General features: G+C 40.3%; 1 protein-coding gene across 1 annotated transcript in view; it reads right to left on the reverse strand.

Annotated features, from left to right (window-relative positions):
* Positions 1 to 4,696: 4,696 nt before the first annotated feature.
* The window catches only part of LOC123983429 (ral guanine nucleotide dissociation stimulator-like 1), an 18,097-nt gene continuing 9,849 nt past the window's right edge, over positions 4,697 to 12,944 (reverse strand). The window contains exons 11-17 of the mRNA XM_046069688.1: positions 11,540 to 11,572; positions 11,103 to 11,224; positions 9,486 to 9,575; positions 9,119 to 9,263; positions 7,975 to 8,292; positions 6,790 to 6,904; positions 4,697 to 6,694 (exon numbers count right to left, since the gene is read on the reverse strand). Of these exons, the coding sequence (XP_045925644.1) occupies positions 6,555 to 6,694; positions 6,790 to 6,904; positions 7,975 to 8,292; positions 9,119 to 9,263; positions 9,486 to 9,575; positions 11,103 to 11,224; positions 11,540 to 11,572 (963 nt within the window). The 3' untranslated portion in view covers positions 4,697 to 6,554. The remainder of the gene's footprint in view (positions 6,695 to 6,789; positions 6,905 to 7,974; positions 8,293 to 9,118; positions 9,264 to 9,485; positions 9,576 to 11,102; positions 11,225 to 11,539; positions 11,573 to 12,944) is intronic.

Below are 12,944 nucleotides of genomic sequence, written 5' to 3' on the forward strand. Positions count from 1 at the left end.
GAGAAAGTAGGTTCTTATACAGTATCTCACAAAAGTAAGTACACCCCTCACATTTTTGTAAATATTTGATTATATCACTAAAGAAATGACACTTTGCTACAATGTAACGTAGTGAGTGTACAGCTTGTATAACAGTGTAAATTTGCTTTCCCCTCAAAATAACACAAAACATAGCCATTAATGTCGAAACTGCTGGTAACAAAAGTGAGTACACCCCTAAATGAATATGTCCAAATAAGGCCCAATTAAATTTGGTGTTATCACTCTCACTGGTCACTGGAAGTTCAACATGGCACCTCATGGCAAAGAACTCTGAGGATCTGAAGAAAAAACAATGGTTGCTCTACATTAAGATGGCCGAGGCTATAAGAAGATTACCAAGACCCTGAAACTGAGCTGCAGCACGGTGGCCACGACCATACAGCGGTGCAACAGGACAGGTTCCACTCAGAACAGGCCTCGCCATGGTTGACAAAAGAAGTTGAGTGCATGTGCTCAGCGTCATATCCAGAGGTGGTCTTTGGGAAATAGTCGCAGTGCTGCCAGCATTGCTGCAGAGGTTAAAGGATGGGGGGGTCAGCCTGTTAGTGCTCAGACCATACGCTGCACACTGCATCAAATTGGTCTGTATGACTGTTGTCCCAGAAGGAAGCAAATTTTTACTGTACGTTACATTGTAGCACAGTGCCATTTATTCAGTGTTGTCACATGAAAAGATAAAATCAAATATTTACAAAAAAAGTGAAGGATGTGCTCACTTTTGTGAGATGCTGGAAATCAAAGAATAATAATGGTTGCCATTGTCTGTGAAACAACAGGCAGAGCTGAGGAAATGGGTGGGTTCTTTGTAAATGGGTAAAAAAAATATGCTCAAAGAAAGAGTGGGAGAGAGGGAGTGGAAGGGTGAAGGACAGCACGTGAAGGCAGGGAGTGTGTTGCCCGAGTGCCATGTGCTTGGGCAAGGCGTGTGAGTGAATGAAGCAGTTCACATCACTGTATGACTCATACAGGAAGAGGCTAGCGCTCCACAGATCTCCACTCACATATGCACAAATCCAACCATAAAGGTGCACCAACTGTCTAAAAATAGGCAAGCACACATGGGCAAGTAACAAACACACACACGTACAACACCCACTTGCAAAAACAATCAACACCACTAACACGCACACTTACCACAGAAGCCAGGAAAGTACAGGAGAGACATGACTAAGGAAATAAGGAGTGCGTTAACGTCTCTACTGATTGGACTATGAAGCGGCATCTCAGAGACAAGTCAAACAGGTCAGGCATTCCTGACCTAAAAACTGACACATTTCAGGACAGGAGCTCTTCCAACTGGATTAACGTGTACTTCTGTGAACGAATAAAGTATGACACTGACCGACATTTTCTCAATGACTCCATGTTCTTTTGCTCATGTGTTAAAACACTGACTCAAAAATGACCAATGTGGGTTTTAGCTAAGCGCAGCAAGATACAGTGATATGTAATACGTGAATGAATATTATTTTTATTCAAGTGTCATACACCTCTGTGCCCAGCCTACATGGGTTTCCAAGTAACTAATTGCAATAACTACAGAGGCAAGAGAAAACAGAAGGAAAGCAAGCCAATATGGTACTGTATACATACTGTATATGACAAACACATTGCATCAAATATAAGCTTCACAGATTAAAAATACATGAAAACTGAAAACTAAATTTAGGGAACAACTCTGCCTGTTCGGTCCATGTCAGAATAACTATATCATCTGCATATCGAAAAGTACAAACTTCGAGAAACTGTAAAAACTAACCCCAGTACCTGCAACTCAACTAGTAAATGATTTACATGGAGTGTAAACGGCGTAGGGGAGAGCACATCCCTTATGCGTTAAGCAGCATGCATGCAACTGGGGCTTCATAGAGAGCTTTCAGGGATTCCCATCAATACCAGATGTTAATAGTTTTTAAGCTATGAAGACCATGATTTACACTATTGAAAGCTTTCTCAGTATAAGGATGGGTGAAGCAAAATATTCAAAGGAGCCATAAAAGCATGAAGAGAGAAGCAGCAGCACCTCATTATAGTGATGGAAATGTATGAATCATGTGATCACTATAACTCCACCAGCTCCGTATACACAGGCTTCCAGTGTGTGACAGGAGAGTTGCTTTGTTGGGAACACTAGTCATGGCGATGAAAAGGTTAACAATCCTTATCAACATCACCTACGTTTGTTTCAGAGGTGAGGGTGGAAAGCCACGCACAACTCATGTAGGCGGCAAAACATCTGTGTATGAGTTTAAATGTGCAGGCAAACGCATAAATGTCTGCATTGAAGTGGGGAGTCATATTTAGCCCCTCATGCATATGCATGAGCGTGTGCGCATATGGCACAACCAATCTGCACCCTGCCAAGAATATCAAGGGGTGCGTGAGTGCAAACAGGCACGACTGTCACTCACGGTGATTCAGTGTTTGTATACATGGTGTGATTTTCTGTGTGTGTGTTGTGTGCATATGGGGGTCAGTGCAAGGACTTTTCTCAGCACCTTGCCACCGCTTCCTCTTCTGAGAATGGGGAACAAGGTTTATCAACAGTGTGCAGAGCCGCACATGTAAACAGGGCTTCCAGCTGGCTTTGTTACAGCTTTTACAGCATCTAGCACATGTGTTACATCTAGAGGTGTTTAAAAACATGACAGCAACTCACAGACCTCAACACACATAATGTCACACACACGCACAAGCTGCCGACACATGGCCCCTTTCCACTGGCTCTGAGTTGTAAAAACAGCTGAATGCTTTTCTCTTCCACAGGAGGGGGAGGGGGTGCACACAGGTGAGGCAGGGGGCAGCTGTCTTTACAAGTTCAACTTCAGCAGAAATCAGAGGAAGGTGTTACCTAACATTTTTATAGCTTCCACACCCTTACATGTGCCTGCAGTCAGTGAAGTTATGAAAAAAACAAGTTCTGACAGAAAAGCTATACTAACAATGCATTGTTTTACTCCACGCTGTGAGTGCTGCACGTCCTTCTTACCCAAGTTTGAGGATCTGATGTCATTACGCCTTGTGCAAACAATGCGGGAGCCTTGGGTGTTGCAGCTGAGTGTGAAAGCAAAAGGGAACACACTGAGTGTTTAGATTTAGACATACTGATGTCAGTGCTCCATGAGCCTATGAAGATCTTAATATTACATTTATGAGGAAACAAAACGGCCAACAGGCCAGAGAGACTGTGTGGAGAGGACTTCTGACTTCCCCAGAAGTGACACACCTCACTTTGACACAGAAAGCAGCTGTGGACCGACACGCCCCTGACTTCTTCAAACACTCGTGGGTCAACTGAGGTGAAGATCATCGATTTTTATTGACAACTAAACTCCATGTCTCATCAGTCTTCATTAGAGACCTGCTACACCGATTTCCTGGACAAATCCAGATAAGACCTTGAATGTCTCATGTGCAGTGTCCTGTTTCTCCTCTAGAACTGCTAACCTGTGCGTGGAGATGTTTTCTGTTTAAAAGAGATTATGAAATCACCTCCATTCAAAGTCAAACAAGCATTCAGGTTTGATGGAATGAAGAGGTAGAGCAAATGATGCCCTGAGGGTTTCAAAACGAGGAGCAACCACCTGATGACGTTGTTGCACTTGCAAAACATCTACATACAAAATACCTCTGCAGGACTGAATGCTCTTTACTTCCAAACATATCAAGGAACCAAATGTGTTAAGCTAATACTGGCAGGATGCTTCTACACCCGCGTGGCGTCTCCGTGTCAATACAGTTTACTGGTAAATTCGCTCGCCAGTGGCTGAGCATATCTTAGCTCTGTGGCGCCATCTAGTGGTGTCATTTCGTCTACTTTCACTGACGGGGGGTTAGTAAGCAGAAGTCTGTTTGGTAAATTATAAAACAGACACATAAAAGAGGTTATTCACTATCAGAATAGACTCAAACCCTCAGGAAAATTCTTTAGGTTTGTTTGACTCCCTACAAATATTGGAACAAGATTAATTAGTTTTCCATCCTTCATAATGTAGCCTTGTAGGCCTAAATCCCATTTTGCTAAATTTACTGACTTATTTACTTTACTTATCCAATTTTGTTTGAGAAAACTGCTGTTTTTTTTAATATAGCATTTGCTAGGGGAATGAATTTAGCCACTTTATTGTCAATCAAGATTGTAGTTTTGAGAACAACATGGGCAAAGTCAAAGCTAGAATGTACAATTTCAAATTCAACATCTACATCACTATCTGGAGCAGACATGCTTTAGCATCCTGTTGAAATAAACTTGGTGTGAACCTTACAAAATGTACCCATTCCTTTGACTTTTTCCCAGAGCTGTGTTGACATGCAACACGTGCACCACAACCGTTTTCTATTACATTATAGAGGAATTAATCGCTTTTATTAGGATATTTTCAGAGCTGTTATAATTCCTGGTGATTTGCACTGGGGAGAAAAAAAAGATATTGAGCTCCTTCCCCCTATAAACGTGTGTTGCATGTCAACACAACTCTGGGAAAAAGTCAAAGGAATGGGTTCATTTTTTTAGAGTTCACACCTACAGTCTATGGTTCACACCAAGTTTATTTCAACAGGATGTTAAAACATGTCTGCTCCAGATAGTTATGTAGATGTTGCTGAATTTGAAGTTGTACATTTTAGGCTTAAAAGCAGAAACCAATCAGACAAATACGACTGAAAAAGTATTTATTAGGACGTTGTCAATACAGTGTGGAGATGCATATCAAATCCTGTGACATTCTCTTCATTTATCATTTATCAACAAAAAGTATTTTTTACAAGCCAAGAAATACAATCAATTCAGGTCTCAGCTGCCAAGAAAGGACGTTGACGAGTATGCGGACACATAAGCTTTTGAGAAAGTGTTTACTGTTTAAAAGCCCCAGATCTGTGGGGACCAGAGTTGGTAAACAACTCAGTGAGAGTCTGTTCCGTTCCTAGACAGCCATCTATGCCCCTGAGCAAGCCTCTCGACTCCCAAACACTCTGGGACTTCTGAGTGATAAAACTTGAAGTGTGTCTGTTCATTGTGTAGCTCTTCCTCTTTGCAAATACTCCCTGCAGCTTGAAGTGTAACAAAATATGATCCCTATCAGCTGTCTGTCTTGGTGTCAGTTGACGTCACTGAAATGATTACATCTAACCTTGGCTTTATATCAAACCATTTAAGAACCAGTTACATCCAGGCTTCACAAGTCTGAACCTAATTTGTTAAATACAATACAAGTAAATAAAAATTAAACAAATTTCATTACATTTTAAATATTCTCAGTAAGACATCTCTAAATTTACAACTTCACTAATCAAAGCAGTTTCAAAATAAACTTTGTTTTGATTATTTTATTTAAGAGACAACTTAATGCCACCTAGTGAGTCAAGTGTCAATCAAATCAACACCCAATCAACAGTGGGAAGTGAACCACAGTTGAACCGGAGAGAAAATAAATACAAAACATTAGAAAACATCTCAGCATCTAAAAGGCTTTTAAACTTAACTTAGTCATAGCAAAACAATGAAATCTCCCTCCCCACACGCACACACACACACACACCAGTTCAACCATATTGTTGTCTTATCTAGATATGGTAGCCATTTGCACGTGTACATGTTGTCCTGTCCATCAAAGTCTCTGCTGCTGCCATGGTTACCCAGGCTCAGGAATGCCATCCTTCCAGTCAGGGGGGAACCAAGCCACGCACGATGAGTATCACAGCAACACCGGAGGAGCCGAGCTGAGAGTCGCCGGGAACACAGTGATCCCTGGTGAGAACGTCCCCACCCACTCCTCAGATGGCACTGGCACAGCAACACATAAGCACAGTGGGGTATCGCATCTTGAGTGGCTGACAACCTGCTGAGGGGCCCCAGGAGTTCTTTGGCGACTGCACTCCCTTCACACAGCATCTGACCCCCATTACCTTTTTAACACACAGGTTATTAATGGCACCCAGCTGCGTTGGGAAATGGCCAGGCATTTCTCAGTGTTCATGTATAAATAGGTCACTGATGTAGGCACGTGTTGCTCTCTGGGGGGAGTGTGTGTGTGTGTGTGTGTGTGTGTGTGTGTGTGTGTGTGTGTGTGTGTGTCTTCGTGCCCATATGGTTACTGAAAGTGACATTTAGCAGAAGTCTCAGGGCCAAAACTCAGTCAGCATTTGCTTAAGAATCGATGCACTTAAAAACCATGCAAGCATTACGAACTCACCTCTGGGAAAAAGTCAAGGAATGGGTTAATTGTTTTTAGGATTCATACTAAGTTTATTCCAACAGGAAATAAAAGCGCATCTGATGCAGATGGGGTTTTTTCAGTCAGTCATCAGTTGCTTTTGTTGAGGCGAGCATTGTTCTTAATAAAGTGCTTTTGCATCATCTTGTCTTTTACCATAAACACATCACATTTCTACCTCTTAGCATCAAAAAAAAGAAAGAAAAAAAAATGAACCATCTCGGAGGACACACAAAAATTCCAGGAGCATCCCAGGACCTCAGTTCATCTTCCAGGTGCAGACTTTGTAGACTGGAGGTGCTACTTTGCGTACCGTCCGAGACTCGACGTGGCTCCCAGCGGTTTCTTCTGGCCTTTGGGAAGTTGGCGCAGAACAAAGTCAAAGTTTGCCGTTGTGGACATAGCATAGAAGACGTTTGCTTTGTCTGGTATGAGCAACACTGAAAACAGAAAAACAAGATAAATCTTTAAAAGATTTTCTTTTTTTTTTACTATTTCAACAAATCTTTTGATTGAAGAGTCATTGTGTTCTGACCTCTTTCCTGGGAGATGACCTGTGTCAGGCTGAAGTCCCACCAGTTCATGTGCTCAAGGTGATGCTTCTCCAACGCCCTTTGAATCACCTGTGCAGTTTTGTCCTGGCTGGTCAACTATGAAAGACAACAATTTGCTATTAAGTATTAAGTGCTATGAAGTAGGTAGTGTGAAGTAGGAGACATCTTGTATCAGATTCTAGGTTTTTCAATAAAGAAGTGGGAGTAGATAATTATAGAGCAGTTCATTATTTCTATACAAGGTGATTGAACTTTCTGGTAGAAAAGCAATATCAGACACAAATAGAGTATTTTTCATTTTTTGTCTTAAAACATTTAAATCTTTAAATTAAAGTAACACTATCATATCTTAAAAACCTTGTATTGAAAATCAGAGCTGAAACAATTAGTCACATAATCAGTCGCACAGAAAAATAATCTGCAACTATTAAATACTAATTATCGATTAATCATTCAAGTCATTTGTCAAGCAAAACCTTTGTCCATTCTCCGCATGCAGCTTCTCCAGTGTGACGATTTGCTATTTGCTCTTTTTAATCTCACCTTTAAAGGTGGGAAACTCTGATAAGCCTTTTTTCAACATTTTTTTTGACATTTAATAGACTAAACAATTGCTAAATAATAATTGGATTAATCAATAATGAAAATCCTGTTTGGTTGCAGCCCTATTATAAATGTTACTACAGTAAAGTACATAAATTTAATTAACAAAATGTACCAAAACATACGAAAAGTGTCAAAATTAAAAATGCCCCTTGTGAATGGTTTTCTATTATATATGTTATTACATTATAACTATGTGTAAGTATTTTAATATTGTTGTTGGTCAAGGTGGAGGTACATTTATCTACCCTATATAAGTTGGATAGTTTCATCTTAACGATGCATTTTATTTTCTAAGCTCATCATATGGTTTGTATGTACACTGTAAAGTAATTATATTTCTCTCTGTAGTGAAGCATGACATGGATATACTCATATCTGTACTTAAGCACAGCACTTGAGCAAATATATTTAATTTCCTTTTCACCACTGTAGTAGTGCATATGCAGTACAACACAAAATAATTCATTCCATCATATTAAATTTCTATCTTTGGATATTAAAAACAACAAAATGCCATGAAGATCTAATATTTTGATATTAGCACTTGAGGATAAACTCACCAGGATGCTTTTGTACATGTTGCCGTTGTTCTGGCCCAGGTCCACGCTCACCCTGATTATACAGGAGTCAGCCACCTGACGGTTATACAAAGGCAGGGAGATCATGGACACGGAGCGTTTGTGGTGGGAGGCCAGAGTGGGCTTCGGCCGAGCACCGCCGCAGGACGTGGCAGGAGAGCTCGGATCAGTCCGCCGGTCAGGGGAGGCGTTGGAGGGGGTAGGGGAGTCTGGAAACGAGGAGCCGGGGGTGGACGAGGAAGAGGAGGACGAGGAGGAAGAAAATACCTCAGACACATTGTTGCAGGAGCTGTGAAAGGACTGCAGAGAAGGTGAGACAAAAACAAGAAAGAATATTGATGAGTGCCACTGGAAATAAGAGTTATGGCATTTGTAGTGTTTCAGAATTGATTGCTCTGCGGAGAACAACTAAACTGCTGAGCCGCGGAGCAGCAGGGACAGCTGTGCACCATTTAACAGCCCCACTCCAGCTCAGCTAATGAAATTCCACTTGTTGAGGACTCACTCTAGTTTCGACAGCCCTTTAAAGAGACTCTTTTGTGAAGGGAGATTATGTAAGTTTCCCGGTTTTAAAAGCCATACAGTGAATCTTACTTCTCATTATCTCCTCCAGGCACATCTCACATCTGCTAATATTTGTTGTGCACATTTATGACTGTATGCTCAAGTTCCTCTTGATTCCATCCATCCATCGTCAACCGCTTATCCCGCGCACAGCCAATCCCAGCTGACATCGGGCGAAAGGCGGGGTACACCCTGGACCGGTCGCCAGGCCATTGCAGGGTCCTCTTGATTCAGTGATTTATTTAAAAAAAATTATAAAAAAAAAAAAAAAAAAAAACATAGCAAAAAGCATTTCTGGCAATCTACTGCATGCACTCTTCTAGAAACAAATGCTTCAGTGCTTCAGGGGTTTGTTTGACTACATATAACAGGATGATTGTTTGCGAAGTGTAAATAGTGGATGTTGTGCTGAACACAGACGGCCATTAGATGAAGGCACAGCATGACAAAGCGTTCAACAAAGAAACCACTGTTAGCACAACTGTGGACAAAGGATGGAAAGAAAACAAGGCTATAAGACAGTGAGGCAGATACATGCACGCACACACAGACAGCTGTTCACCTGCAATCTGATGGAACAGCCTGAGTTTGAGGAGCAGAGATCCTCCATCTCAGATCCACTGGATCCAGAAGACGTAACGCTGATCTGGTCAGAGGGGAGTTTTTTTAATCCTTCGCTCGCTGACAAGAGACTGAAGACACTTGACCTTGTATCAAAGAAGCCAGAAAAACTGCTGTTTTATACACAGTTATATAGTTTTATAGAATTAATTTTCCTTCTACTGTGTATCAACACTGCATAGGACAAATCAAACTCAATTCCTTTCATGTTTTGGAAGAAAAAGAGAGTCAGTAAATGGAGTTTGGTCAGTTCCTACTATGACTGTGTGTATTTGAACATTGAAATGAGACCATACCGTGATACTCACAAGGACAGTTTCTTTGCGAGTGTGCAGCGGCTCCGGGGATTTGGCGAACACAGGTCCACTGGAGGCTCCAGATTCCTCGACAGTTCGTAGCTGTAACAAAAACAGAAATTAAATCCTGCTACAGATGTTTAGCCGTTGAATGGCCCTCTCTAGAGCACATTCTGAGTTGTGATATCTTGTTGAAAAATGTGCTGCATTTGACTTGAGTTGACTGAGGCGTCCCCAAGCACTCTGTAAACTTTTTTTTTTAATATCCATGGTGTACTGCGGTTTAAAAACCAGACCATGGCATGTGGCATGTTTATGGTAATCATATTTTTGTTTTTACTTTACTTAGTTTCAGAGGATTGATGGAATAGAATAATGTAAACGAAAACCCTCAAGAATAATAATATATTATATTTTTAAACATGCTTTATCAATCGGTTGAGGTGTCAATTTATTGATTATTGCCATGACATATAACAGTTCCTTATTGTATATTGTTGTCAATATGAGAATCTAATTTTATTCCATTATATCATAATAATTAGATCAATTAAAATTATATCAACGATTTCTGGTGATGTTTGAGATGTTTAAAATCAAAATACAGACACTAAACAAGTAAGTGTGGGGCGATGCAGCTAATACTGGTAATAATGATTTAATATACATGAAAGGAAATACCTCAAGAAGGTGAAAAAACTGCTGTGCAGTTGCACCACAGCGCAGATGAAACAGTCTGATCTAATTCTAAAATGATTTATATATATTCATCAAAAACATTTCAGGGTTTTTCAAAGGATGCAGAATACGAGAGTGAAAGAGGAGGAGATGGGTATTTATAGGAATGCTGGAAGTGGCATGATTGAGGTGTGGCCCTGCTCCTGAAACACTGCTAGATTGCTCCAATTAAAACAGATAACAGATAATAAAGAAAGAAATTTGATTGTTAAATGTCTACTTTTGTAGTGTATTCATTGTAAGTTGGCACCTCTACTGTTTGGTGGAGGATCAACATTTTTAGAAAAAAAAAATTTCTGTTTTTAGTTCTGAAAGGAACTAAGAAATGCTTGCTTGTTTATTTATTCAAAAGGATAAATCTCAACATTTCTTTATTTTTGCAACCGAAACTGACATTAGTCTGGGTCTTTTCTGTAGGTAGCATACATCATGCCAGTTTGTTTTTCTCTTCAGTTCCGTATTTTTTGAAGTTTGCGTAACAGAAATCTCCCCAACAGAATTACAGCAAACATTAAAGATTTTATGAACTGCCAGACGTTATATGAGTATGTAGCTAAATATTGCATTATAAATGTCAAAGGAGTTGTTTCTTTATGATAAGGCTCAGACAGCACAGAGTTGCACCCACGTCTCAGCTGATAACATGAACTGACCAGATGCCATTACTCACTATGACAGGGCATTTTGATCAATTATAGTGCATACAACGTATCTTTGAGTGGAAACTTATTAAAAGCAACACACCTTTATTTGTCCACATAGCAAATAAACTCTATAACAACAGAAGAAGAATTTTTACAATGCATATTTCAAATTATATAACTGGGCTGCTTGTGATCTAATCACATGAATGTTTTGTGAGGGGTAAGTAAAACACTTTGTTCAGCTCACCTCTCCTGGTCAGTGAGCAGCTTGTGTCCCTGCAGCCAGGCAGCGATTCTGGGGTGATGGGGTAGGTTGTACTGGGAACAGGACACCTGCAGCACACGGATCTGTGACAGAACCTCAAACTCCTGTAAGGAGAGAGAAATATCGTCGGATCGAGTGACAGAGAGTGGGGCTGCATAGCCTGTCTCGAGCAACAAGGTACAACCGAATATTGTTCCTTAAAGAGATGTGTAAATGTTTAAAAAGGAAAACTAAACTAGCTTTCAGCATGCCTGAAAAAACAAGGGTCAGAAAATATCTTGGTTTACTTTGACAAAGAGAATATACTGTACACACCCAACCACACAAGCATGTAGTGCTGAACAAATGTTATGTGGATGCGCGCACACACACATAAAAAAAGGCAAATACATAAAAGACAACCAAGAGGAGCCACTTACCCTCCTCCTCTTCTCAAAGTTTATGAGCCCACCCTGTCAAAAGAGTAGATTGTCAGTACAGTATTTATATATTGCATATACGTATCAATGATTAATTTGATCAAGAAATGAACAAAAAAAAACTACGGTAACACCTTATTCTGACATTCCCTATTTAGCATTTATAGGCAGTAAATTATAAAAATGTAATGTAGCAGAGATAAAACCTTTTTTAAGTGTTTGTTAGTGTCAATGTATTCGTTAACAACTATAATACCTCCTGTGAATCATCCATAAAAGGTGTATAAAAACATGATGAATCACTGACAGTATAATTGAACACAGTTGTAATCATGGTCATGAATAAGTCTCCATATTTAACATGAGCATGAAATTTTGCATCTTTATTATTATATTTATTAATAATAAGGAAATATTTATATATTGATAACGACTGAGCAAACTCAAAAAGGCCATATAAGAAGTGACTGAAATCTGAACAGTGGAACTTCAGTGAGGATTTGCTTTGACAAGTTATTTTCAAGGTTAAGAATGAACCTTCCTTAAATTAGTTATACAAAGGCAAGCAGGAACAATACATTTGATCAAATTGAGTTAAGACTGTATAAAAGAAGGTTGTAAAATTTAGTAGGGTCGGTAGGCATATGTCCCTGTGAGTTGTCCGTAGCAATAATTTGCTAGGAGTCCAATGTGTTTTTAAGTTTTGAAAGATTATGCCCTCCCCCCTTGTATGCCTCGCAATGGTTTGGTCTGCTACCTACCTTTTTCAGACCATCAACAACTTAATTTATAAAAAGCAACAAGCGGCAGATCTAGTGAATTATTCAGACCATAAGAAATATACAAAAGTCTATTCTATTGTAGGCTAATTTATTTCCCTGCATGCTGCTCAGAGTAATCTCATTCAGCTCTCTTCCTCTCCTCTCGCATCATGCGTGAGGAGTGAGTTACTATGGTTATGGAGAAGCTTTGTGTTCCCCTTCGAGGGAACTCGAACTGCGTCGGTTACGACACTATGGGAACGCCTCTAGGCGAAGCAGGTCTGAACGTGAATGAAATCACTCCAATCCTATTGGCTTGTTGCTAGAACGGTAAGGTGTGACGGAATAACCGGAGGAGTATAAAGCACACCTGTACACACTCATCATTAGCTTTTTTCTATTCAGCAGGCGCTCTGTATGTTGTTTGAAGAAAGCTCCAGTCCTACAAGCAGTGTGTCGTACCTGAAGAAGAAGTCTACCAGCATGTCCGGCAACCAGATGTACAGAAGGTGTGTTTTTTTTCTTGCCCTCGGTACATCACGGATGGAGATTCTCATGAGATGTGTGTCTCATGTTAGGGGATGGAGCACGCCCGGGCAGCTCTCGAGGGGGCTGCCTGCGCCCGTTGCGAAGCCCTTTCCGTG

Source organism: Micropterus dolomieu, linkage group LG02 (genome assembly GCF_021292245.1).
Source record: "Micropterus dolomieu isolate WLL.071019.BEF.003 ecotype Adirondacks linkage group LG02, ASM2129224v1, whole genome shotgun sequence".
NCBI classification, from domain to species: domain Eukaryota; kingdom Metazoa; phylum Chordata; class Actinopteri; order Centrarchiformes; family Centrarchidae; genus Micropterus; species Micropterus dolomieu.